The 23864-nt window shown below is 40.5% G+C and overlaps 4 protein-coding genes across 5 annotated transcripts in view; 2 read left to right on the plus strand and 2 right to left on the minus strand.

Moving 5' to 3' along the window:
• The window catches only part of LOC118429130 (VPS35 endosomal protein sorting factor-like), a 38557-nt gene extending 27065 nt beyond the window's left edge, over nucleotides 1–11492 (minus strand). For both annotated transcript variants that reach the window (XM_035839535.1, XM_035839534.1), the window contains exons 1-15: nucleotides 11453–11492; nucleotides 10017–10113; nucleotides 8710–8865; nucleotides 7684–7812; nucleotides 7290–7320; nucleotides 6980–7059; nucleotides 5685–5813; nucleotides 5196–5280; nucleotides 4714–4791; nucleotides 4212–4356; nucleotides 3288–3381; nucleotides 1930–2007; nucleotides 1369–1491; nucleotides 976–1022; nucleotides 306–417 (exon numbers count right to left, since the gene is read on the minus strand). In XM_035839535.1, coding sequence (XP_035695428.1) covers nucleotides 306–417; nucleotides 976–1022; nucleotides 1369–1491; nucleotides 1930–2007; nucleotides 3288–3381; nucleotides 4212–4356; nucleotides 4714–4791; nucleotides 5196–5280; nucleotides 5685–5813; nucleotides 6980–7059; nucleotides 7290–7320; nucleotides 7684–7812; nucleotides 8710–8865; nucleotides 10017–10113; nucleotides 11453–11469 — 1401 coding nt within the window. In that variant the 5' untranslated portion in view covers nucleotides 11470–11492. The remainder of the gene's footprint in view (nucleotides 1–305; nucleotides 418–975; nucleotides 1023–1368; nucleotides 1492–1929; nucleotides 2008–3287; nucleotides 3382–4211; nucleotides 4357–4713; nucleotides 4792–5195; nucleotides 5281–5684; nucleotides 5814–6979; nucleotides 7060–7289; nucleotides 7321–7683; nucleotides 7813–8709; nucleotides 8866–10016; nucleotides 10114–11452) is intronic.
• A 134-nt stretch (nucleotides 11493–11626) lies between these two features.
• On the plus strand, nucleotides 11627–13554 carry LOC118429148 (mediator of RNA polymerase II transcription subunit 9-like). Its single transcript, XM_035839567.1, has 3 exons — nucleotides 11627–11793; nucleotides 11942–12033; nucleotides 12535–13554. The coding sequence occupies exons 1-3, from the start codon at nucleotides 11693–11695 to the stop codon at nucleotides 12657–12659; spliced, it is 318 nt and encodes a 105-aa protein (XP_035695460.1). The 5' UTR covers nucleotides 11627–11692; the 3' UTR covers nucleotides 12660–13554.
• Nucleotides 13555–14142: 588 nt separating this feature from the next.
• On the minus strand, nucleotides 14143–15500 carry LOC118429150 (protein archease-like). The gene has a single exon (XM_035839570.1). The coding sequence runs from the start codon at nucleotides 15459–15461 to the stop codon at nucleotides 14967–14969; it is 495 nt and encodes a 164-aa protein (XP_035695463.1). The 5' UTR covers nucleotides 15462–15500; the 3' UTR covers nucleotides 14143–14966.
• A 186-nt stretch (nucleotides 15501–15686) lies between these two features.
• Nucleotides 15687–22250, plus strand: LOC118429149 (glycerophosphodiester phosphodiesterase 1-like). The gene is made up of 6 exons (XM_035839569.1): nucleotides 15687–15975; nucleotides 17906–18081; nucleotides 18964–19069; nucleotides 19772–19864; nucleotides 20465–20679; nucleotides 21286–22250. Exons 1-6 carry the CDS (start codon nucleotides 15727–15729, stop codon nucleotides 21416–21418), a joined length of 972 nt encoding a protein of 323 aa, XP_035695462.1. The 5' UTR covers nucleotides 15687–15726; the 3' UTR covers nucleotides 21419–22250.
• Nucleotides 22251–23864: the final 1614 nt, after the last annotated feature.

A 23864-nucleotide genomic window follows, 5' to 3' on the forward strand; every position in this document is an offset into this window, starting at 1 on the left:
CAGGTGTCAGTGTGATTGTGGATTCAGCTTATGGAACAGCAGCTGTCAGTGTGTTTGTGAATTCAGCACCAAGGACAGTAGCTGCCAATTTGGATGTGAATTCAGCTGAGAACAGCAGCTGTGTCAGAGTGAGTGTGAATTCAGCACCAGGGACAGCAGCTTTCAGTGCGACAGTTGTATCACGGTCAATGTGAATATACCATCAGGGACAGCAAAGTCAGTGTGGTTGTAGATTTAGCACTTGGTAAAGCTGTGTAAGTGTGGATGCAAAATATAATATCTTAACACATGAACAATGTTCTTACCTTGGGGAAGCCTGCCTCCTCACAGTCCCTGATGGTGTCCACAAACTTCAGGGCGCGGCTGGCGATGTAGTCTGGCTTAAAGGCTGACATGATGGAGTTCAGCAGCAAGGCACTGTGGGAAGGAAATATTTGGGTCAAAGTAGAGCTGACAGTGTTTTCCAATGATAATGTACAATGCTCCAACTTCAGAGCTCTTGCTAGGGCTTCAGTCCCAATTTCATCAGGTAGGCAAGTCACTACTGAAGAACAAATTACTGTAAATGCAGAAATGTTCGCGGTGGATTAAAGTTCGCGGTTTTCACGGTGACCACTTCACCGCAAACTTAAAACCACCGCGAACATTTTTCTATTATGGTATTAAACTGCAGTCTATAGTGTTACCGCGAACTTAAATCTACCGCGAAAAGTCCTTTTACCCGCTACCGCGAAATTAAATCCCTGCGAACTTAATGCATTTACAGTATACTTTGCATTTGGAACTGCAACTGTTAGCAGCGCCACCTATGCTGCAGTGCAACGTGAACCAATGTCAGAACCATCCTCAGGAAGAGGATATACGGTCACCAAAACACTTACTAGTTGTATTCTTGCCAGGGCTTATTATTTTAACACAGTTCCCACACTTGCAAAAGTCTGTAATAAGAAAAAAAAGACTGAAGAACACACTTACCTGTTACATTGCTTCTTACAATGTTCCAGTACTTCTGTCATTGTGTCCTATTGAGCAACACAACAATATTGGCCATCATTGTTAACTTTACTACATAAAACAGATATTCATATTATACATGTATGGGATTAAATAAAAAAGAAAACTGAACTAACTAGAATTTACATGCATATGGCCCATTTCTAACTACATTTCTTTTCGTGCGTGTGCTTGCTATTTGCCATTAATACCACAGAAACCATTTATACTATGCCTTTGGCATGTTGTCAGTTGATACTCTTCAAACCAAACACCTATCCAATACGACCGCTTTTGCTTGGTCCACTGGCTGGTCGTCTTGAGCAGGTTTGACTGTATATAAGATAACATAGTAAACACTATGTGACCTCTGACCTCTGATGCCCGATGAGCCACACACTGTAGTATCCAGTCCAGTGCAGGTGTGTACAGGTGCAGGTACTGGGCCATCTCCAGCTGTTGTACAGCCAGGATGTTCTGTACACTGTCACTCTGCAGCTGTGAGACATAGAACAGGTGTTACAGGTGTTACAGGTGTGTACAGGTGCAGGTACTGAGCCATCTCCAGCTGTTGTACAGCCAGGATGTTCTGTACACTGTCACTCTGCAGCTGTGAGACATAAAACAGGTGTTACAGGTGTAGATATACTGTGCATTGCCATGTTATATTGCAACTGTGAAACATGTAACAATGTGTACAACTATTACAGGTGCTTATACATGTAGGTGTTACAGGTGTATATACATGCGGGGTTTACAGACCTTTACAGGTGCATATGTCATTATTCAGGTGCATACAGGTGTGAAATATGCATATAGGTGATCACATGTGCATATAGATTTTACATGAAAGGCAGATTTAGATCATGAAAATTTGTCGCTAAGTGTAAATGATGCCATAAATGACACATCTCATTTCAAATAGCCCAGACTCACCTGTTTGTAAGTCGCGAGAAAGTCGTACAGGTTGATGGCCACATGATCATGCACTTCAGGTGCAACCAAGATTCCCACCTGCAACAAAAAAAGACTGAAACTGACTCCAATGCCTACCCAAAAAAAGGCTATGCAGGGCTCGAAATACCACCTGCAGGTTAGTGCAGGTAAAATTGGAGCTGTGCAGGTATTTCTGGTGTCTACCTGCACTTAACCTACACTGGTCCATGTACTGGGTTTTATACATAATGTCCTATGATGTAGGTGTGTATGGATTGTTATCAGCTGCATTGGCTGTTACCACCATTAAGTTTAAAAGAAAAAAGTAGCAATGGTTCCTCAACAATTTTAGTATGATCCATACTTCCTAAATTCAGAGTGGTGCAGGTAAAATTTGTCTGGTGCAGGTAATTTTCAATGTTACCTGCACCGGTGCAGGTATGCAGAAAAAAGTATTTTGAGCCCTGCTATGGTTGGTAGGTGCAGTATATACATTGTGGGTCAGGAAACAGGAAACTACATTTTTTCCCTAGGTCTAACCTCGGCCAGTGACATCTTTGTGAGCCTTCATAATTATGCGTCTTGATATGACACATTTTAAGCCTAATTGATTCACTTCTAGTTAGAAGAAAAAAAAATAACACAAAACTATGAAAAAAATGTATGTTCATATTTCAGCCACTCACTTTTTGTACCATGGGGTAGATATCTATTTGGTCTGGTTTTGGTTTCTTTAAAAAGAAAAAAAAAGAGAAAAAATAATTCTCTTAGTAAAAGAAGTGATGAACACTTGTTCCTTATCCTTTGGAAACAAACAGCGAGTTCCAAAGAAAATGTTATTAAACATAACAGCCTAATGCAACAAAACAAACAAAATAGAATAAAAAAATTCTAAAAGATTATTAAATATGATTCATAAAGCAAGAACAGCAAAAATGACAATAAAATTGTGATAAAATTGAAAACTTTTCTGTCCTGCACCTAGAGTGGAAATACAAATCTGTTCGTAAGGCAGTACCAATTTGATTAAACAACAAATTTTCTTGGTTCTCGGAATTTTTCCACAAAACAGTCACTGTGACAGGGCAAAAGAGCTACACATATTCTACACCCAAAAACCATGCCCACAGCTTGTCCAGATATCAAAACTGGAAGTTGTGCTGCAGTACCATAACAAGCTGCTAGGGGGCCTAAAATCTAATTATATTCAAGCTTAAGGTCTCTGTACCGTCACACCGAGTATCAAGACAATCCAACCAGGCATACCACAGTTATCGTGGTCACACACACACACAAATGCTGTTGAAAACATAACCTTTTTGGCGAAGGTAAAAAAACAAAAACAAAGCCAAACTTACCCTACAAAGGTAGGTCCTGGCATACACAGCAACCAGAGGGTCTCCAATACCTCTCATCATATTGGACAGCCTCAGAAGTGCCTGAGAGTACTCTCTGTGCAAAAAAAAATAAAGTCAACATACATGTACAACAGGCACTAACCAGCTGTCACCTTAGGACAACCATTTACCCACTGAAGTACAATGTACTGTTCTGTAGTCACAGTGGACAGGTGGTCTCTATCTCTATATTTTTTAATTTTTAATTTTACTCAATGGTCACCACGTAACAAGGCCTGAAGGCCACATCAAGGTCACGGGTTACATGATTGGAACTGTAACAGCAACTCTTCGCCCTAGGTCAGAAACATCATGATTGAGACCAGCCCAATTGCTCACTATGAGTGAGGACTATCTGACCCAATAGGCAAAGCAGGGGTTACGAGGGCTGCCCGGGAGATTCCCTACCCCTATTTTGGCCGGAATGGTTTGATCCGCTCGGGTGGATGTTCGCACATGTGGCGGGTTCTTTAACTTGCATAGGGTATGGCTCTCCCCATACACGGGACCTCCATTTAACGTCCTATCCGAGGGACGACTCATTTTTCACTTGAGTAAAGTGAGGAAAGTCGTGTAAAGTGCCTTTCCCAAGGGCACAAGACCGGCAACACGGCAGGCGGATTTGAACCGGCGACCTCTCGGTCACGGGCCGAATACACTACCACTGTGCTACGCGGCCCAACAAAGTATATATAGTATATAGTATATAGCCGGTAAAACTACCCTTTGTCAGCGTAACACACCAGCTTTGCAGGAACACAGCGCAGCAGTAGCTGGTTATATTACACTGAACACTTTCAGTTTCACTTTAAAGCTAAACTGGACCAAATCACTTTCATTTTCACTCTAAAGAGAAGTCTTAAGACACTACATGATTGTCCTTACCCTGAGGTCAGGAAACTGTAGCATCTAAGAATGGCCGTCTCAACGTAAAGTCTGGGGATGAGCTCACGGATGGAGGCGATCTTATAAAACCAGTTCCTGCAGGTTTCCTTGGCAGAGTCAGGGACTTGGTCTGGGGTGAAGTCCTCTGTGTATAAGAATTTAAAAAATATAGAATGTCATGTTTATAAAACATGTCAGTCAAAACTTCCCCCGAAGACCACTTGTAAGACTGAAAATCTGGTCTACTCTGGTCTACAAGTATGTAGACAGGTCAGGTGACTATCAACAGTATAAATGGTATTCCTAATGCTAATGTGTTAATGGGGAAAATTATGATACATGTAGTAAAGTACCATGCTAAAAAACAGAAATGAATTGCATGAAAATAAACAATTCATGCTATGTAGCAGTGGGGAAAAATTTACAGAAAAATAGAGGGTCGACAATATCTAAAGCTATATTACGCCACCCCCATAACCTTCCTGGTGATGGTATGACCCACCTGGTAACATCTGAGGCACCTTACTGCCAGGTGGGAAATATGCAGATTTCTGTCGGATCCTCTCGTACACCAGGTTACCTGTGGGGAAATGTACAAAAAGATTGACAGCAAGCAGATTTGGACCGAGCATTTGGGTTTGGATTTCTAGACTTTTTTATACTTCTTTGTCAGATATACAAGTATTGAGGAAAGGTTCCAAATGTATGTTACATAATGGATTGTAATATACCTAGTGAGAACCCTTGTGCTTCATTGAAAAATAACAAGATAGACTTTAACATTTTTTTTTTCATCTCCAGATTCTTTTTAAAAGATCTCAATTTTTCTGATAAAAAATCTAATATAAAGTCTCAAGATTTTTATAGCTGCCCTGACATGTAAAATTAAGATTTTATTGTAACTATATATCTACATATTAGGGTTACCATCAAATAGCCACACAAGTGGAAACATAGGTGGGATGATAATGATAAAGTCCTTACCAAAAGTATCCAGGATGTCAGTGATGAGGACAAACTTGCTGGGGTAAAACTGGATGACAGAAATGTCTACCAGCAGCTTGGAACACTGCAGGGTAACGAACAAGTACAGATTATAACAGCACTAGTATGGCAGGTGTTCACATGTTTTGAGGCTTATTACAGTATAAGTCCAAGAAAATAGCAAGAGCAAAGTAGAGGAGAGTTGATAGTCATTTTTGCCACACGTCTAAAGTCAAACTTTGTCTAACTGAGGCTCTGAGGCAGTTAGCATTGTTTATGTGAAGATAGGATACTTCACCAAACAGATTTTTTTGTAGCAAAATAGACCATTGTTTTGAATATCACCCATTCATAAGTTTTCACAGATGACTAGGTCCAGTTTCAGGTCCGGACCTGGACCTGATCCTCTGGACCTGTACTGGACCTGTACCTGAATTTTCTGTACCAGTACCCATCCCTAACGGTGGCCTACTGTACATGATTTCTTACCTGGATGGCGATCTTGAGTGCCTTGACTCTCTGGTCCTGTTCCCAGGCACTGATGAGAGCCTGGTTCAGTTCCTCAATCCTGTTCACATAGTCCTGCTGACTCAGGTTCAACATCTCCTTCACTGAACCCTACAAAATATAAAATAAGAAAATTATTAAAAACTTTTGACAACCTCAGAAGTTTCCCAACATATACACATTGACTCACCGGGTCATTTGGTCAGACTTTTTCTCTAGAGTGATCTACATCAGAGCTTTACAACCATCCCCTAGACGGTGGGTGCCATAGACTTCCTGCAACTTATGATCCACTGCTCACTGAATCATGTGTTCTATCTCCATAACATGATGTCAGGGCAGTAGTGGATTGTTTATTCCTTGACAGTGCCTGGTGCCATTCAGTCAAAAATTTGGGTGAGTGCAATTTTTGTGTTGGATACTACAGTTTAACTACTTCAAGAATGACGTCTACAAACACAGATGAACTTCCAAGTTAGAAAATAAAAAATTCAACGATTCTTGGTGGAAGTCTATGTGCAGATGTTGGCACACTGGCACACCAAATCCATAAAGTGTTTTTGGAACACATTTAGAGACATTGGTCAAAGAGGCTCGGTGGGCGTCACTCGTGTAAAGTGCCTTTCCCAAGGGCAAAACATCGGGGCATGGTGGGCATCGAACTCAGGATCTCTTGATTGTGAGCCCGACATTCTACCAGTTATCCCTCAGGTACAGGATTTTATACTGTAAAATTGCATTAATTTTAAGTTTGTGGTGGTATACATGTAAGTTTGTGGTAAGGAGAAAATGGAGTGCTACAGTAACGGGAACACAGGTGCCTTTACGGACAGTCAGTCTGAAACCACCCACGAGCAACTTGGCAAGGGTGCTATAAATGGTTACCGGTACAGTCACCTCTAACACATCATAGTACTGTACAATGTGCATTTAGTCATTAGACAACTGGATATGATTTTGGAAACAGTCAGACGTCTCAGACAGCCATCCAGTGATCCTTCATCAGTGATATTGGAGAGATCTCCAAAATCATATCCAGTTGCTTGAGTAACTGCTTTTTGGCAAACAAACACATAGACTCAATGTTCAGGGAGGCAACATTACATGATGTAAACACCTACTAACCTGGATGGCGTAGGTTACACCTACTAACAAGGATAGGCAGTAGATAAAAAATCATTGGTTCAGTGACAGAGTCACTAAAAACTAGACTACCCACACAGTCGCATACATATAGAGCCTACTAGAGATAAGTATAAAACAGCTCTAGATCTTACCTCCTCAAAATCATCTAGTTGTTCCAGCCTGTTCTTGACCTTGTCTGTCATGGTTGTCTGGACCTGGGTCTTCACAGCCACTGTGGGGGACATAAACACCATGCTTAGACCTATATAACAAGAGCTTCTATAGAATGATTTGAATGCACTTTACCTGCACTGAGTGCACTGATGTAAAAGAAATTGTAAAAAAAAAAATATGGGTGTGGAAATTGCTGTTGTTAAAATCAAACTTTCAACTACAAGAAATCTAAATTATGTCTGACATTATTCAATATGGCAATTATGATTGACTTAGATAAGTTCTCACCTTTTTCCCTATCAGATGGGGACAGGAAACTCTAAAAATTGTAGAAAAGAAAAGAAATCTCTTACAGACAACAGGGAAGTTTTGTTCAAATTCATTTCAACTCTTACAGTAAAAAAACATTACCTTTTTTAAACATAAAACAACATATCAACATACATTATTTCTAAACAAATGATAGTATGTACATACAATGCATACTCATTCAAAGTTAGTTTTGACTGCTTATTCTTCAAACTGAAAGAAAACAACTGCAATGTTGTTGCAAGATTGTTGCAAGATCCATCATCTGAACAGTCATTAGTCACAATCAATCAGTAGCATATTATGCTTTTGCATCTATAAATGTTACTTTCTAGTACAGTACTTACTTTGAACATTAATCTATAATACTTACCGTAGTGATGGAAAGTCTCTCCGATGTTGTGTACTTGCTCAGGATGTTTGCCTTCTTTGTGGACCACGGTTCAAATGACTCATCCAGGGAAGACTTCTTTCCTGGTTTGGCCTTAGAACCTGATTCAGCCTTTAAGAATATAAAAAACAAATACAGTCAAAAGAGTCCCATTCAGGGAGCTGATAAAATCTGGTCTGTATGTGGATATGTGGTCATTACAGACAGTGGGAACATTATCTAGGGACCACCAAAAAGGTATTAGAAGGGTGGTCCTTATGTAGAGGTGGTCACTTGTACCTGTTCGACTGTACGTGTACATTAACTATTTTGTCAGTGAAATTTTAAAATCCTACATAGTGTTTATATGTCACATCCAAACTTTTCCATCCCTCTAACCCAAGGATCCCTGAACTGTAAATCCGTATGGTCAGTGGGTTGATATCATTTTTTTTCTAGATCTATGTCATGGTATTGGAAGGTAGAGCCCATCCATCTCCACAGCCTTTTACCTCTCCAACTTAAGTTAGCAGTCTTCAAGTGTGACCTAGTGGCATCAACAGATCAATCAGAATTTTATACTTGTCAGAGTATCTGCTCCCCAGTGTAAGGGCCTCTTCAGTATGTCTAATGCATCCAATTTCTTTTTAGCACATTCCGTCCAATAGATGCCTGGACGTATGCTTGGCTAAAAGCCTGGCATGAAAGAAGAATAGACCTAAAGTCTTAGCCTGGTATCCAGCCGTACTATAGCTCCCGAGTCTCTCATCTCCTCTTTGCAATTACAGTCAAACCTGTCTATAGCAGCCACTCAAGGGACCGGACAAATTTGGCCACTATAGACAGGTGGCCTCTGTATAGAGGTGGCAACTTGTAGATAAAATATCCAAGGGACCGACAAAAAGTGGCCACTATGGACAGGTGGCCCCTCTGTAGAGGTGGCCCCTAATGCAGGTTTGACTGTACGAAGAGGAGAGAAGAGACTCGGGAGCTATAGTACGGCTGGATACCAGGCTACTAAAGTCTTACCCTGTCTCTCTTGGGTGCCGTACTGAGAGGGTCCGTAACGACATGTTCGGCAGCAAACATGGACAGGGGGTCCGTACCATCCAGAGAGGAAGACAGGGGGTCCACAAACTCTGTCTCTGCTTTTCCACCTGTCTTCTTGGCCTTGGACTCTGTCACCTGGACAAAGGAACATGTTTCTGAGTCTTGTGTATTGGGACCTGTTCGCTTGTACATATAATATATAATACAAGTATTACAATGAAGTACAAAATTGATACACTGACACTACTTGTATCTTATTCAAAAATTACCAGTGTAAGAGGGCAGGCTTTCTGTATTCCAAGTTAATTATAATTTCTTACTTTGAATACCACCAATTTTCTTTCTAGGAAAGCTATTCCCTCTCTAATCACAACTGTTTGAATGGAATAGCCAAGAGACAAGACTCCATGCATATTTCTTTCTGTCTAGATTTTCCTGGTATCTGGACCAATTTTTGTGAGTGTTGCAATGTTCAATATCTCACTCTTCTCCTTACAGTAATGTCCAGTTGCCATCTCTTCATTGTATATTCATATGGATTACGTTGTTTGTCTATTAGCTGCACTGTATATGTATATTTGTATGTATAGTTCATTTTAAGTAATGTTACAAATATTCTTGTGTGTGTGTGTGTGTGTGTGTGTGTGTATGGTCAACTTGTTTTGCGATCCCTTGCTGTTGTGACAAATTCAAATAATAGAATATAGAAATATGTACTTTTTGTACTACAGTGTCTCCCCAGACAGTGGAATAAGTGAGGCCCTCCACTATACTCTCAGCCAGCTCCACTATACTATTTTTTAAATTTAGTGTGTTTCTTCCCTATTTTCTTTGTTAGTTTTGCTAAAATTAATGACAGTTCACAGATTTTTGTGCCAAGTGGCATCACTTTTCCAGTCAGCATTGTCTGCAAAAACTTGTGAATGAGCAATGATCAAAACAATAGTCGTTTTGCCACTTCACAACAAAGGAATCACAACAGTATATTATACTTGTAGTATTTGACACCTTCTGTCATTGCGAAATGAACCCATTTTCATGAAAGCGCAGCGCGTTGGTGCGGGTTATTTTTGCCAGCCCCTCCACTATACTAAAAAATTCTGGGGAGAACCCTGCACTACCAACATGTAGGAACTATTTAAGTTATGCATACTACTAGACATGTGACTAGTAAAAGTTGTGTTTAAACACATTCATAAACACATTAAACAAGGGTTGACAACATTTCTACATAATTGAAGTACACCATAAATCTTAAAAAGTAAAGTTTAATAGTTGTTACTTACTGTAACAGTCATTGGTTTGAGAGGATGATAATCAGTTGTCTCCCTCACACAGGCTTCTTGTTGCTTCTCACTGGTGTAATCCCTCATGCGAGGGACCCTTAAGAAAGATTTGATTAAGGTTTTAGGCAACTTTCTGTATAGTTCTTTATAGTATATATTTATATGCTACAGATTAGGTAATGTAATAGCTATGAGACTAATTACTAAGTGTATAGGGCAAAATCACATTTTGCTAAGTAAGAAATATGATGTTATGAACCAATAAAGATCAAGGTTGTATTTTTAAGAGGGCTTCACATTGGTACCCAGTGCTGCGTACTGGTAAGACACTGTGAAAATCATTGAAGCATAAATAACCATTATGACTGATTAGGCGGGGTTTCGAGACGACTCGGCACCTGAGACAACTCGGCCCTAGTCAGCACCGGCCATACTTACTCGGCACATAACTTTTATATTTTGCACTCGAAGAATGATAATCCTATCATTCCGGCAGCATAAGAAGTGACATAAGAATGTACAAATCAATCTCACCCCACGAGGTAACGTTTTGGATACAAATTTTTAGGATACAAGATCCCCAAAACATGTTGCGGGCCGCGCCGGCGGCGCCATTTTTTAGTTGTTATATCGGCGTTCTTTCACGATGTCACTCTACTTCTCTTCTATATCACCGTGTTTGCAAGTTCGTACAAATGAAAATAGATGTAATAAGCAGTTCAATATATTTTGTTGGTCATAAATTACATCTGTTTGTAGGTTTTAAAAACGCGTTGAGATGACCGATCTGATATAGACAGAGTCTCGGCCGTTCAAAGTTAACGTACCTTGAAGTGACGTTCAGAGCCTCAAAATGTCCGTAAAATTGTGCCGACTGTATGACTTACAAGTTATTGCAGTGAGAGAAATTTTTTGCAGTTAAACATCAAGTGCATTTCTCACAAACCTTCACAATTTTATGTCATATTCTTGGTGCCAAGTTTTCCCACTTGGCTAGGTGCCGAGTCGTCCCAGGTGCCGAGTTGTCCTGATACCCTGTCAACAGTCTTTCTTGGGACTGTAAAACTATTTATTCATACACATTGTCAACATGTGAACGGGTGTGGACCTGTACAAACCTCTATAACTGCACCTTTACTTCATGTTACGTTACGTATACAGCCCTAGTGTGAATGTACACCACAAACAACTGTATGAAAGTCCGGACGGCGGAAGTAAAAGAAAGGAAACTTGGGCCAAGTTGCATTGGGGGGAGGGGCCTACACTTCTTGTGCGAAACGGGTACTTCTTTAGCTATTTCTGATATTTCTGCGGTGAAACATAGTTCAAATTATAACCTTAGATCCTTTAAAAGACATTATGCACTACACATTGGTCAATATATAAGCGAGGAAAGTCCTGAAGAAAGGAAAAAGTGACAAAATCGGGAAACTAACCACTGATAAGCCGCCATCTTGGTTGGTCAAAGGTCAAAATGTTGTCTGCTGCAGAAAAGAAATGATCCTTATAAAAAAAATCATTGAAACACATTTATCATCGTTTAATCCATTTAAAACTTCATAGACTATTTTCGTATATTTGGATATTTTTTACAAAAATATCTGATTCATGTAAAGTAAAAAAAATGTAGGCATAACATCTTTTTGAAATGCAAAATAAAACAGGCACTACAGAGAATGAATTATAGACAGCTCTTTGAAAAAAGCGAAATGGCGGGGCAAGCTGGAGCAGGAAATGATATGTCCTTTCTTCCGTTGGTTCATGAGATAATTCGAGGGTAAGTGCACCGTTTAAAAGAGTTTTTCATAGTGTAAGATATTCAAAACATTTGTCTATCTGTTATTTAGCTTCTGCGATCTGGAATAACAGTGTACGGTGCCTGTGTTATGATGTTTTTCAACTTTATGATTTTCTTCTTTGTCCAGGATGGATATGGAGTCCCCAGACGTCAACCAGAAGATTACTGAACTGAAAACAAAATTCCAGAAATGTCGGACAATGGTGGAAGAAATGCCAGGTACTTAATTATGATATATTTAAGCATGTATTTATGTTAATTTCTTTTAAAGACGTCTCTATTCTAGATTATCTGGGTTGGACATCTTTGCACATGTTGTAAATCTCATTCTGAATTAATAGATAGGTATTAAAAATCCCTGACATCTGAAATATAATTGACAATTAGATAAATGTTACAGGAAACTTAAGGTTAAACAACAGTTTGGCAGTTTTATGACAAATTGAATAGCTTCCAAGTGCAAGGGCCAAGGATCATGGTCCATGATCCTTGTCCCTTGCACTTGGATGCTATTCAATTCGTCAGAAAACTGTGGTGTCATATTATGTAACATTGAGTTAAATATCAGAATTATAATATCTATATGTACAACATGTAACACACAGGTGACCCAGTGGGGAGTTGGCCATAGCATATTGTTGAGGACATTTTTATTTACAGTGCCATCATACTTTCTCTCGTATCTCTTTAATGACTTAAATGTTTTTTTTTTTTTCACAGGTATTGACTGCAGTGAGGAGGAACAGAAACAACAGATAGAGCAGCTCAGACAACAGGTCACCACAAAAACAGACTTACTGAAGAAGTACAAGAACATGTGTGCATTTGAGCTGCCAAGATCGTGACAAATGAGAATCGTTTCATAGTGGAGTTATAGTGTTATACTATAGGTAGGCTTTTAGCCAGGCTTGTGTCATGGTGTCATCTGGACGCATTTTTCTTAAAATAACAACAAATTGGACGCACTAGATGCCCTTACACTGGGGAACAGATCCTCTGACAAGCAAGAAATTCTGATTGACCAGGGATGCCTCTCGGTCATCTGTGGTCACAGTAGAGGACTGTGACCTCTCTGGCAGTAATTTTGCCCCTCAGGATATCTTAGAATGCACCATTTTGACTTTAAAATTCTCTTAAACTCAGCACTATGGAAGGCGGATACCCTCGGACCCTCCTACAAATTACAATAGTCGCACCTATATAACTTACCATGACTCACCAAGAAATTTGGGCTCCCTATAATATGATCTTAGCTAATAGCCTGAGTATAGGTGTCAACAATGTTACTGTAGCTGTCTTGAATGCACTTGTTATGTGACATTTTCAGTGGTGACATTGAAAGTGTCTGTGCTAGAAATAAAAGACTGTAACAAAATAGCAAACTTGTAGAAGGCACTTAGCAAGATGCAATAATTGTTCAGAATCGTCATGGGATGGCTTTGTTTTGAAATTTGTTTCAAGACTTCTTTGCACTCAGTTATACTTCTCAAAGCCATGTAGGTCTATTAGATGACATATTCTTTCTTTGAAGTTATTGCTTATTAGAACTTTGTGATTGACTGGTCTTGTGAAGAACCAAAGCACAGACTAGACACCAGAAAGCAGTTACTCGAGCAACTGGATATGTTTTGGCATATATTATTACCCTGATGCCTTACGTTCATTGACGCACAGACTATGCCTTTTTGTATTTACACGTGTAACATTGTCGGAATAAAACTTTGTCTTGTGTCTTCTGTATTTGTTGATTGCCAGAAGGTACTCTAATTTTAAAATCAACATAGGGTCAGGTTTTTCTGCAGAAAAGACTGTAAGTTCAAGTGTAAGTTTAATTAGCATTTTCATTGATGTTAGTCAGCTCCCGGAATGGCTTCTTTCAATACAAGTTGATCTGTTCAGCACCAGGAAAACTTATCTGTACAGTAGCAAGTGATGTGAAAGCTCTTCAGCATCAAGGGCATAGCAATCACTGGAAACTTTTCAAAAACTTAATTTGCCCTAAACAGCATGCAAAATACCCACTTGCACACTGCAACCACTTTTTGCTTGGTGCAACTTACTTCTAAACTCAGGTTGCACAGGGTGCAACTTAGATTTTGAGCCCAGAACTTGATTTTGTTGTGTTACTTGGAAGAAATAAATGGACTGAGGCAGCTCCGTTTCATATCAGCCAAACATGTCTATTATGTATGTATTGTACTTTTTTTCCAGAAATTAGTGAATTGTAGGTGGTGCAACTTGAAATTCAGTTGTGCAACCTGGCTCAGAAAAGTATTTTGTACACTGCCTAAAAGTTGCACACAGTGCAATGTACGACAATAAAAATAATACTTGTTTATTCTAAAGCCTTTGTCTACTAGTACAAGAATAGGAACAGAATGGCAGATTGACATTAAACGTCTCTATTGTAATACAGTCTTGTTTTTTTGTTAAGTACAATGACTGTATTGGCCTAAGAACGTAGATGTTTGAAAAAGGCTTCTTCAATCAAAGCAAGGCCATTTGATAATCACTTCTAGGCAATGAACTAAGTTGATTGGTAGTAAAAATGTTTATCTAAGAAAGCAGTGCACATTGGTTTTGGAGGCTGAAAGATGAATACAGGAGGTAAACAGTTATCATCAAGATATGAAGTTGGGATATGACAGATTGAAAATGTCTGTCTTTGGCAAGAGTGCACTAGACTGAGCTAATTTTTGTCTGTCCACAGTATAGGCTGGTCACGACAAGGGAGACAGACTCTGGTACTGTGCTGTCTCAGAATTAAAAGACAACATTTACAACTGAGCGACAAATAGAGAAGTTTTTTTTTTAATTAAGTAGCAATGAATAGAACGAAATGTTTTGCATCATATTCATACGTTCTTAAACAAAGACATAATGCTTCCTGAATGATGACTTTTTTCAGGTGTTTCTGGTAACCAGTAACGCACTACTTTGAACAAATTCATCTCTTCCATGACTAATAGAGAAGGTGTCAACATCACAATCACTGAAACTTTCTTCATGAATGACTTCCAAAAGGAAAATATCACCCTTCATTTTATACAATCAGGCAAGTAACGAAAGTAATGACAAGATGCTTAAAAAAAAACATTGGTACATCTTTTTGACGCAGACACCGACGTCGTTTGTGGCATTACAAAAATACTTCAGATATCCAGAACCACGTAAACATCATTGGTGTCCACTTCTTCGTGAATCTGCATTGCCGAATAAGTGATCGCCTTCACTTCCGTTCCCTGTGGATGCTTGCTGAGATCAAAAGTCTCTCCGTATCCAACAGACTTGATTCTGAAGTTTTCCCTGTCGAACTCCACAATCTTCACGTCCCTAGCGATGAAGAATGGTTCTGCACTGAAAGCGAACAGCCACTCGTCTAGGAACTGGTAGAGAAGATTTTCCATGTCGTCTGCCTGTGCTTCGGTCTCGTAGGTATCCAAGGGTTCGACTGTTTCTATCTCAGTCATGTAACCAAACATACCGACGGCACACTGTTCAAACGCTTCCTTCAAGTCACTGCCCCAGGAGTGAAGCTGTACATCTGCAGTGTGGTCCAGATATTCGTATTTACAGACGTATTCGCCGCCGTCGCCTTCTTCGCCCCCCTCCCACTCTGGATCGTATTCCGCTCCTTCTTCCTCCATTTTTAGTCCGGATTTGTCCTCGCTGTAGCCACTGGCGGACGGAGTTTGTAGACTTGCTTTGCGCAATATTCACTTCTGTATCCTGTCTAGGAGTCTTTTACATCTTCAGGCACTATTAAGCCGTATAAATGCGCTCAAAAAACGTCGAAAAGATTTCCACATGTGATGCAACGTCCGCCATCTTGGTTGACCCCAATTTGACCTTTGGCGCATGCGTACTGGTAATGTTGTGAAGGCTGACGTGACAGCCAGCTGATCAAGCAAGATGCCGGTTCGTCTTCTGGTCGTCCTTGGTCCTCAAGTCTTCGGCGTCTTTCTCATCATCTTGGCGATCACGCGCAACCTCCAGACGACTGTGCTCACGCTAGTCTTGCTCGGCGCGTGTTTGTATCATTTCCGCATCGCTCCCGTGAGTGAGAAGGCAGTGGAAGCGGTGCTAGGGCGGTCTCGAGTCGTCGGGCACCGGGGCGCCAGTCGTCAGGCCCCCGAGAACACTATCGCCGCCATCCGGACGGTAAGACCCGGACAAGCCCGGTAACAAATCTGGTGTTGGATTGGGCAGGTTGTACACTATGTATGTGTACCTAAGTTTTTTTGAACAGCCCATTGTTATCTTTTATTTGGTTGGTTCAAGCAAGGCCAAGGAGGTTAAAATCGGTTCACAAGGAGGAAAAATAGATTAACATGGGTTTAAAGAAAAGGCTGGGCTGTCTACCTGGGCTGTCTACCTGGGCTGGCTATCACGTCAGGCTACTTGGACCTACGAAAGCCCATTGGGACAAAAACTGTTTTAGCAGTAGGGTTGTTTGTGCTCAATGAATACGATATGTGTGAAGGAACTGTATTTGAATGGGCTGTATGTGAAGGAGCTGTGTTTGAAGGAGCGGTGTGTGAAGGGGCTTTGTGTGAAGCAATTGTGTGTGTGTTACATAACCCAGATGTTCTGGGTTCAAATCAGTTGATATGCCACCAATCTTGTGCCATTGGGAAGGGTTATTAACACGATTTATTGGGCTAATTGGATTAGTCTTAAGACTGGTGGCTAGTTTGTCAAAGGCATCCAGGAGCCATTCTTTAGTGGCTGTCAGGGTCCTTCTACGCCATACATTAAGGTCGACAATTGAATCGTTGCTAAAATTGAATTCTTTTCGTTCGAATGTTCTGTCGAAATGTCGCATTGCTTACAACAATTGTTTCAGTATATTTATAATAATGAATTTTCCTAGATCTTGTAGCGCAAGTGAAATGTTTGTATTTAACAATACGAATACGGATACCTTCGACGCCAGATGGCGCAAACAGTGCCATTCATTTGTAAGTAGGCTTTTCAATTCATCCAATACCATTGTGCAGTCTGTGCTCAGGTCCGACTCTTTTTACCACAATTCTTTCTTCCCCAATCTCTGGCGGCGCCTCTATACTTAGTCATAATATTTTCATGATGGTCTAAAATGTTGTACATATTTTATGTTTTTCATGTTTGTCCATGTGTCTTATGGGCCAGTTAGAGCCTGAAATAAAGTAAAGTAAAATGCAAGGGTCTAGAACTGCTGCGGTTAGAATTCGGTGCTAACTAATTTAGTGACCTCAATACGACAGCAATTACCCCAGGTGTAGCCATAGGACTTAAGGTTTTGAACCACTTACACTGGGAAGGAAGGACCCCTAGTCTTTTCCGTAAGTCATTTGCCCTATCTGAGGGACCCTTATAATTACCGAAGATAGGTACTCTTTTTAAGAGCCCTTCCCAAGTGTACAAAATCGGTGGCATATCAACTGATTCGAACCCAGAACCTCTGGTTATGTAACATACACAGCTCCTTCAAACACAGCTGCTTCACACACTGCCACTTCACACAACTCATTCACATAATAACACACAGATCCTTCAGATACAGCTTCTTCGCTGAGCACAAACAACCCCTACTGCTAAAACAGCTTTTGTCCCAATGGGCTTTCGTAGGTCCTAGTAGCCTGACGTGATAGCCAGCCCAGGTAGACAGCCCAGCGCCATTGGGTTATGTTAATGAGTTAGTGACGTCACTGCCTTGACTGTCAGGGATCCAATGATCCTCTTCGCTCTCTTCTATCATGGCTGTACTTGAGTGAGCATCATGGAATAAACGCCTCTTCCAATCAAGTTGCATCGGCTCCTATGATTCACTATCGCGTCCCCTTGTCAATGTTGGCGCAGGTAGACAGCCCAGCCTTTTCCGTAAACCCGTCACCATACATGTATATGCATTTGTATGAATGTGCTTCAATAGAAATAAGCCAGTAGTTTGTTAGTGTAGATCATAAAGTTAAAGAACTTAAAGTTAAACAGCAATTGTACTTTCAAATGCCACCTTTCTAGTTTGTATTGACTAATGCTTTGCAAATATGTTTTTGTTTATCTGAGTAAAGAAGGTTGAGAAAGAAAATCTTTTGTTTGATCTCTCCAGGCTAAGAAGAACGGAGCTGACAGCGTTGAGTTTGACCTTGAGTACACCAAGGACGGGGTCCCAGTCCTACTGCACGATGACACGGTGGACCGTACCACTGACGGGACGGGGGACATCAAGGACCTCACCTTTGCTGAGGTTCAGCAGTTAGATGCTGCTGCTAAACACCCAGAGGCGTAAGTCAATGTTGAAGTAGTGGGTGTGGAGCCCCAGGGCTCTAGCCAGAGCCCGTTTTTCCGTCAATTGACGGAAATTTGCTGCGTGTGACGGAAAAAAATCTTTGGTGGAAGCTACAGGCGGCTTGGGGACGCCGTCCACGGCCGTAAAAGCTACACACTGTTTGTTTTGCTATTGTTATTATTGTTGACGAAGTGTTTGGCGCCCTTTCGCATACAATTATCTCATTAGAACCGTTTTTCAAAGTCTCAGTTCAGTTTTTCTAGATCCTGGAATGGAGTTTTCGCGACAATGGGAATTGGCTGACAGAAAAAACATTTCGAGCTGGCCAGAGCCCTGGGAGGTCCAATGGTTAACATTAACATTTCTTCATCACTTGGCAGGGATTTTAAATTGAAAATCGTCAGAGTTTGTGAACATTTTGAATCATTGCATTCCAGTTCCATTGACTACCTCCATTAGAAAAATGGAGGTATTGTTTTTGGTGATTGTCTGTCTGTCTCTGGATATTTGTGGTCAGCATAACTGTAGAACGTCTTTATGTATTACAATAACATTTGGTATGTGGGTAGGTGTGTTGGTAAGGGCTGGGAAGACAAAGGTCAAGGTCAATTTTGGGCCTCCTGGTTTGTGACCTTGGTACTGCAGCAGAACTTCATACCCATTGAAACTTGCCCACTGAAACACATAACAAACACAATATGGCATTGTCTTTGGAAAGCTTTTGTGATCCTTTGCCAATGATTAAAAAAAAGGTATCTTGGTGTTTCCATTCTATGATATTTTTGCCATGAGGTATTCAATGTACAAATACTCAGTCTTGTTAAACAATCTTACGCACCATTTTTAAGACTTTGTTCAATGTTTTTTCACCCATTCAGGTCAAAGTTCAAAGTTGAGAGGATACCCACACTGGAAGAGGCAGTAAAAGAGTCCCTGCAACTTGGCCTTGTCATGTACATAGATGTGAAGAGGCTACCGGAAAATGTGAGCTCGGTTTATAATCATTTCAAGTGTGTTCAGAGCTGTATTTTTTGTATTTGTCATATTGTTTGTTGAATGTTGAATTGCAACTGGAAAGTTCATCTGTGTGTCATTCTGTAGCCTGGTATCCAACCGTATTATAGCTCTGTCAAATTACATATTTGCGAAGAGGACAGAAGAGACTCGGGAGCTATAATACGGCTGGATACCAGGCTAGTCATTCTGAACAAAGTCAAACTGTAATTTTGAATACAAAAAATTGTACATATCCAAAATTTCTATTGATCGATTTCAGTCTTTGTCAAAGAATCATTTCTGACTCTTGACATCTCGGTGAGCAGTGGATCATAAGTTGCAGAAAGTCTCTGTTAAGGATGGTTGTAAAGCTTTGATTCTTCTAGCAAAAAGAAGGGAGGCATAAACTTTCTGCAACTTATGATCCACTACTCACCAAGTCACATGTTCTATCTGCATAACGTGATGTCACAGAAGCCTTCTGACATCACCATCCTTAAACAGAGACTTTCTACAACTTATGATCAACTGCTCACCAAGTCACATGTTCAATCTGCATAACGTGATGTCACAGAAGCCTTCTTACATCGCCATCCTTAAACAGAGACTTTCTGCAACTTATGATCCACTGTTCACTGAGTTGTCATTTAGAGTTTTCAACTTCAAAATATATGTCTTCCATCTCTCTAGTCAGCAGAGACCCTACACACCTTGTTCCAGAAGTACCCAGACCTGTACAAGTCTGCTGCGGTGGTGTCCTTCCTACCAACTGTCATCTACAAGGTAAGTGTGTGTAGTCCGATAGTTAGCAACCCTGCCTCTGGAACAAGAGGTTGGGGGTTTGAATCCTGACCATGTCACTCCTCCATCCTCTCTCCTTTGCTTGAAAAAGTTGCAGTCTGGGACAGGATGTTGAACTGTGGTCCACTGTTGATGTACTGGTAAAAAAATACTCTGATTTTAACTGTGAATAAGAATACTTAATATACTATTTCTTGTTTGTGCATGTTTGTACTTCAATACATCATTATTATCATGCTAAAAACCCTAACATTGTAACAGCTTTGCCATTTTCAGAAAATTAAGGTACAATCAAACTTGTTCTAAGGACTCACAGGGTCCACAATTTTACTTAAGACTCCAGTTGGTTGCAGCAGTATTTTGTCAGTCCCAATTTTTTGCCCCATTTTAACATTTTGTTCAAGCTGATCATTTACCTTCTGTGACAATAACTGCCCCAAGTTGGGTCCATCAGTTCAGTTCAGTTCAGTTCATCCTCATGTCTAGGAGGTGCCACCAATAATGCTGTTCCAGACATCTCTATCCAGCATGCAAGCAAAATGTATTTACATCAACATGTCTTTATAATGTTTACAACATTAGATCCGATCTCAAGACCCAAACATTGTGACAGCACTGACCTGGAGACCCAGATTCTTCAGCTACAGCAGTGTGGATGGGGAGCCCAAGTACAGCCAGACATGGAAACACTTCCTTTACAGTTTCTGGGATGTTGTGTATGAATACCTCCTGCACTACTGGCTGTGGTACATAGAGGGCGTTTCAGCTGTCAACATGAACAACCATAGCATATCCAGGTGAGTTCCAGCTCCTTCTGGTTGAGTCCGGTGCCTGGTCTAACGAATAAAACTTTTTAACAGCTAGAAGGTCATTGAACGCCTAGCTCGCTGCAAGTGTTTCGGCTATATAACCAACATGAAATGGGGCCTTCTGATTAGTCGACGTTGCCCGGCTATGTGATGATAATAATTTTACATACTAAATCCGATGCAAATATCTAGGTGCACCCAAAGTAAAAATAAGGTGCACCAAACCTCAATTTTGGGTGAACAAAAGTGCACAATCAACCAAGTATTCTGAGCCCTATAATGATTTTGAATGAATTGAGTAGTTGTTTTCATACTCTGATATCATTTTATTTACCCACACTTATGGTAGTACAATAAAAGCCATTTAACTGCACGGCCTATTTGCCAGTCAGGGCTTGAAATACCACCTGCATATGCACCTTAGTGCAGGTAAAATTGGATCTGTGCAGGTATTTCTGGTGTCTACCTGCACCTAACCTGCACTGGTCCATGTACTGGGTTTTATACATAAATGTCCTATGAATAGTATGATGTATGATATCCCCAAAGCTGCTTTTGTCTTAACAGTTTTCTTAACAATTTCTATTTTTCCAGAGAGTATGTGAAGTTTTGGGCTGACCGAGGATGCCCGATGCTGGTCTGGACAGTCAATGACCCTGACGAGAAGAATTACTTTTCCAACACTCTCGGTGTCATTTATATGACTGATGACCTACCTCCACAATAGTGAAATACTGAAGGGATTTTTCTTTTTTTTTGGGGGGGGGGGGGGATGTTCTCTTATACCAGGAAAGGGAGTTTGCCGAGGAAAGGAGTTTCCACAGCAGGCTCCCTTTCCTGGCATAAGAAAACCTAGCCAACGCTAAAACTCGTGAACCACCCCCCACCCCTCTAAAATAAAACCCAGCCTTGTTCAAAGACGGCGACAGGGGGTAGAAGGGAACATTGTTTTTAAAATGTTGTTGAATACCCACATGCTGCCACAATTCAATATCAGGGTTTTTTGTGTGCATTGTTGCAGAAATGTACTTTAAGTTTAGAGATGCTTGTATAATGTAATAGAAATGGAGGTGCTCTTATTTTTTTGCATAGACGGTTGATACAAGTGGAACTGAAAATACACGTACCAGTTTGACACAAGTTTTTACAGTGGTGAGAGGAGCTGTTTTAGTATCTCTTTCGGAATTCTTTTTTAGCCTCAATATTGAGCCTAATTTTATTGTTCATCACAAACTTTATGGTTTTGTGAAATGCGAATAGTTTGCTTTATCTATGCATTTGCAGAGTGTGGAATTCTTTGCTATGGCCACTAAAGTTTTTGACATTAAATTCTCAAACCTTGTAGCTAGGACACTTCATTTGACATAGTATGATAATTTATATAATGTGCTTTGTTACAGGTGCACATGAGCACAATTTTCACAACTTCAAAGTACTGTACTTACCAAAAAAATGTGTATGTCAGGGAAGTTTTTTTTCCTCAATTCTATGCATACATGATATTTATGTTATTTTTCAACAAAGTGACACACGTAATAAAGTTAACTCATGCCCTTTAACTCAAGTTGTTCCTTCAACTGTACAATGTGCATTTACTTAGTTTAGTAAAAAGCCCAATGAAAGGTGGGCAGTGGTGCCATTCACAAATTGAGGCATTATGCTAAGAAGCTAATCAAAAGCAGTAATCCTAAATTGAGCTAAAGCACCATACTTTTATCAAGTAGCTAGTGGTTTTTCAATGTGGCTTTGCTATGGTTCACCTTTTCACCTACTCTTCTCAATATGTGTGTTATGTGTGGGAGGTTGATGCCTTAGGCCCAGGGTTGTAGCCAGCCTGAAATCATTTTCAGTCCCCTTGATTTTGAATGGGAATCCTATCGAGCACCGAAGGCATGGCGTGACGTTGTGCATCATTTTTAGGGGGTCTGGGTCCCAGAAAAGTTTTAAATCAAGACCCTTTGAAACACTATTTCCTGTCTTTTGAGGTGCAAATTTTGCTTGTAGACTAAGATGTTCAATGGCATCTGTTTTGGTGAAGAAGAACACATGGGTTTCAGTTTTTTTTATATCTTTACATATGAATTTTTGTCTGTCCCAGGGGACGGAAAGGGGAAACTTTTTTTCAGTCCCCAGCTGCAAAATTCCTTCAAAGGACTGAAGGACAGGTGCTGGCTTCAACCCTGCTTAGGCCTACACCGGAAGCTCCCTCATACACAGGGCCGATGTCTTTACATCGCCATCCTAAATGACAAAATGCAATCCCTTACAACACGTCCAAGCTGTTCTGACTAAGGGTGGGTAACGGTACAGAAAATTCAGGTAGAGCTCCAGTTCAGGTCCAGAGAAGTACATGTAGATTCAGATCAGGATTATCTGTAAAAGCTTGTGAATGGATAATATTCAAAACAATGGTCCATTTTGATACAAAGGTATCAGTTTGATGGAGTATCTGACTTCTGGCCTCTTCATATAAACAACTAGCCTGGGTACCATAGGGATAGTAGAACACATTCCATAATTTGCTCATGAGTAGGGACCAATCAGCACCTGCTTCCGAAATATGGACGATTCCAGACGTTAACATGGTCCGGGTTCCCAGACGGAAACACAGAGAAGCGACTGTATATAGTGTACAATGAATGTCAGAGCTAGAAGCGACTGTTTACTATATAATGAACGCCGGAGCGAACTGCTTTCCGGATGGTACCCAGGCTAATAAACAACACTAATGCCTCTGTTAACTTAGACAAAGTTTGACTGTAGAAACATGGTAAACATGACTATCAACTCTCCACTACTTTGCTCGTTATTTTCTGTGAGCCCCAAAGCACGTGAACACCTGTCGGTATTATCTGACGCGTTCATTTTCAAATAGGTCCAACATCAGGTCTACTGAGTTTTTTTCAGGTCTGGTCTAACAAGAAAAAGCAGTTTTGGACCAGTACACCATCCAGTACCCACCCCTAGTTCTGACCCCTGAATTAAACTCAGGCCCACGGATCCATAATCCAGATGGCCTATCAGTGGGGATGCGCTACTGCTTCTGCCACAGTGACATGTCCATGCTAAGGACTTACTTTTTTCTTACCCCTGTCAAACCAACTTGTGAAATATTCAAAGCATTCAAAAATTACTAGCACAGAACTAGAATTAGTGACATTTTATTATTAAAT

The sequence above is a fragment of the Branchiostoma floridae genome, chromosome 13 (genome assembly GCF_000003815.2).
Source record: "Branchiostoma floridae strain S238N-H82 chromosome 13, Bfl_VNyyK, whole genome shotgun sequence".
NCBI lineage: Eukaryota > Metazoa > Chordata > Leptocardii > Amphioxiformes > Branchiostomatidae > Branchiostoma > Branchiostoma floridae.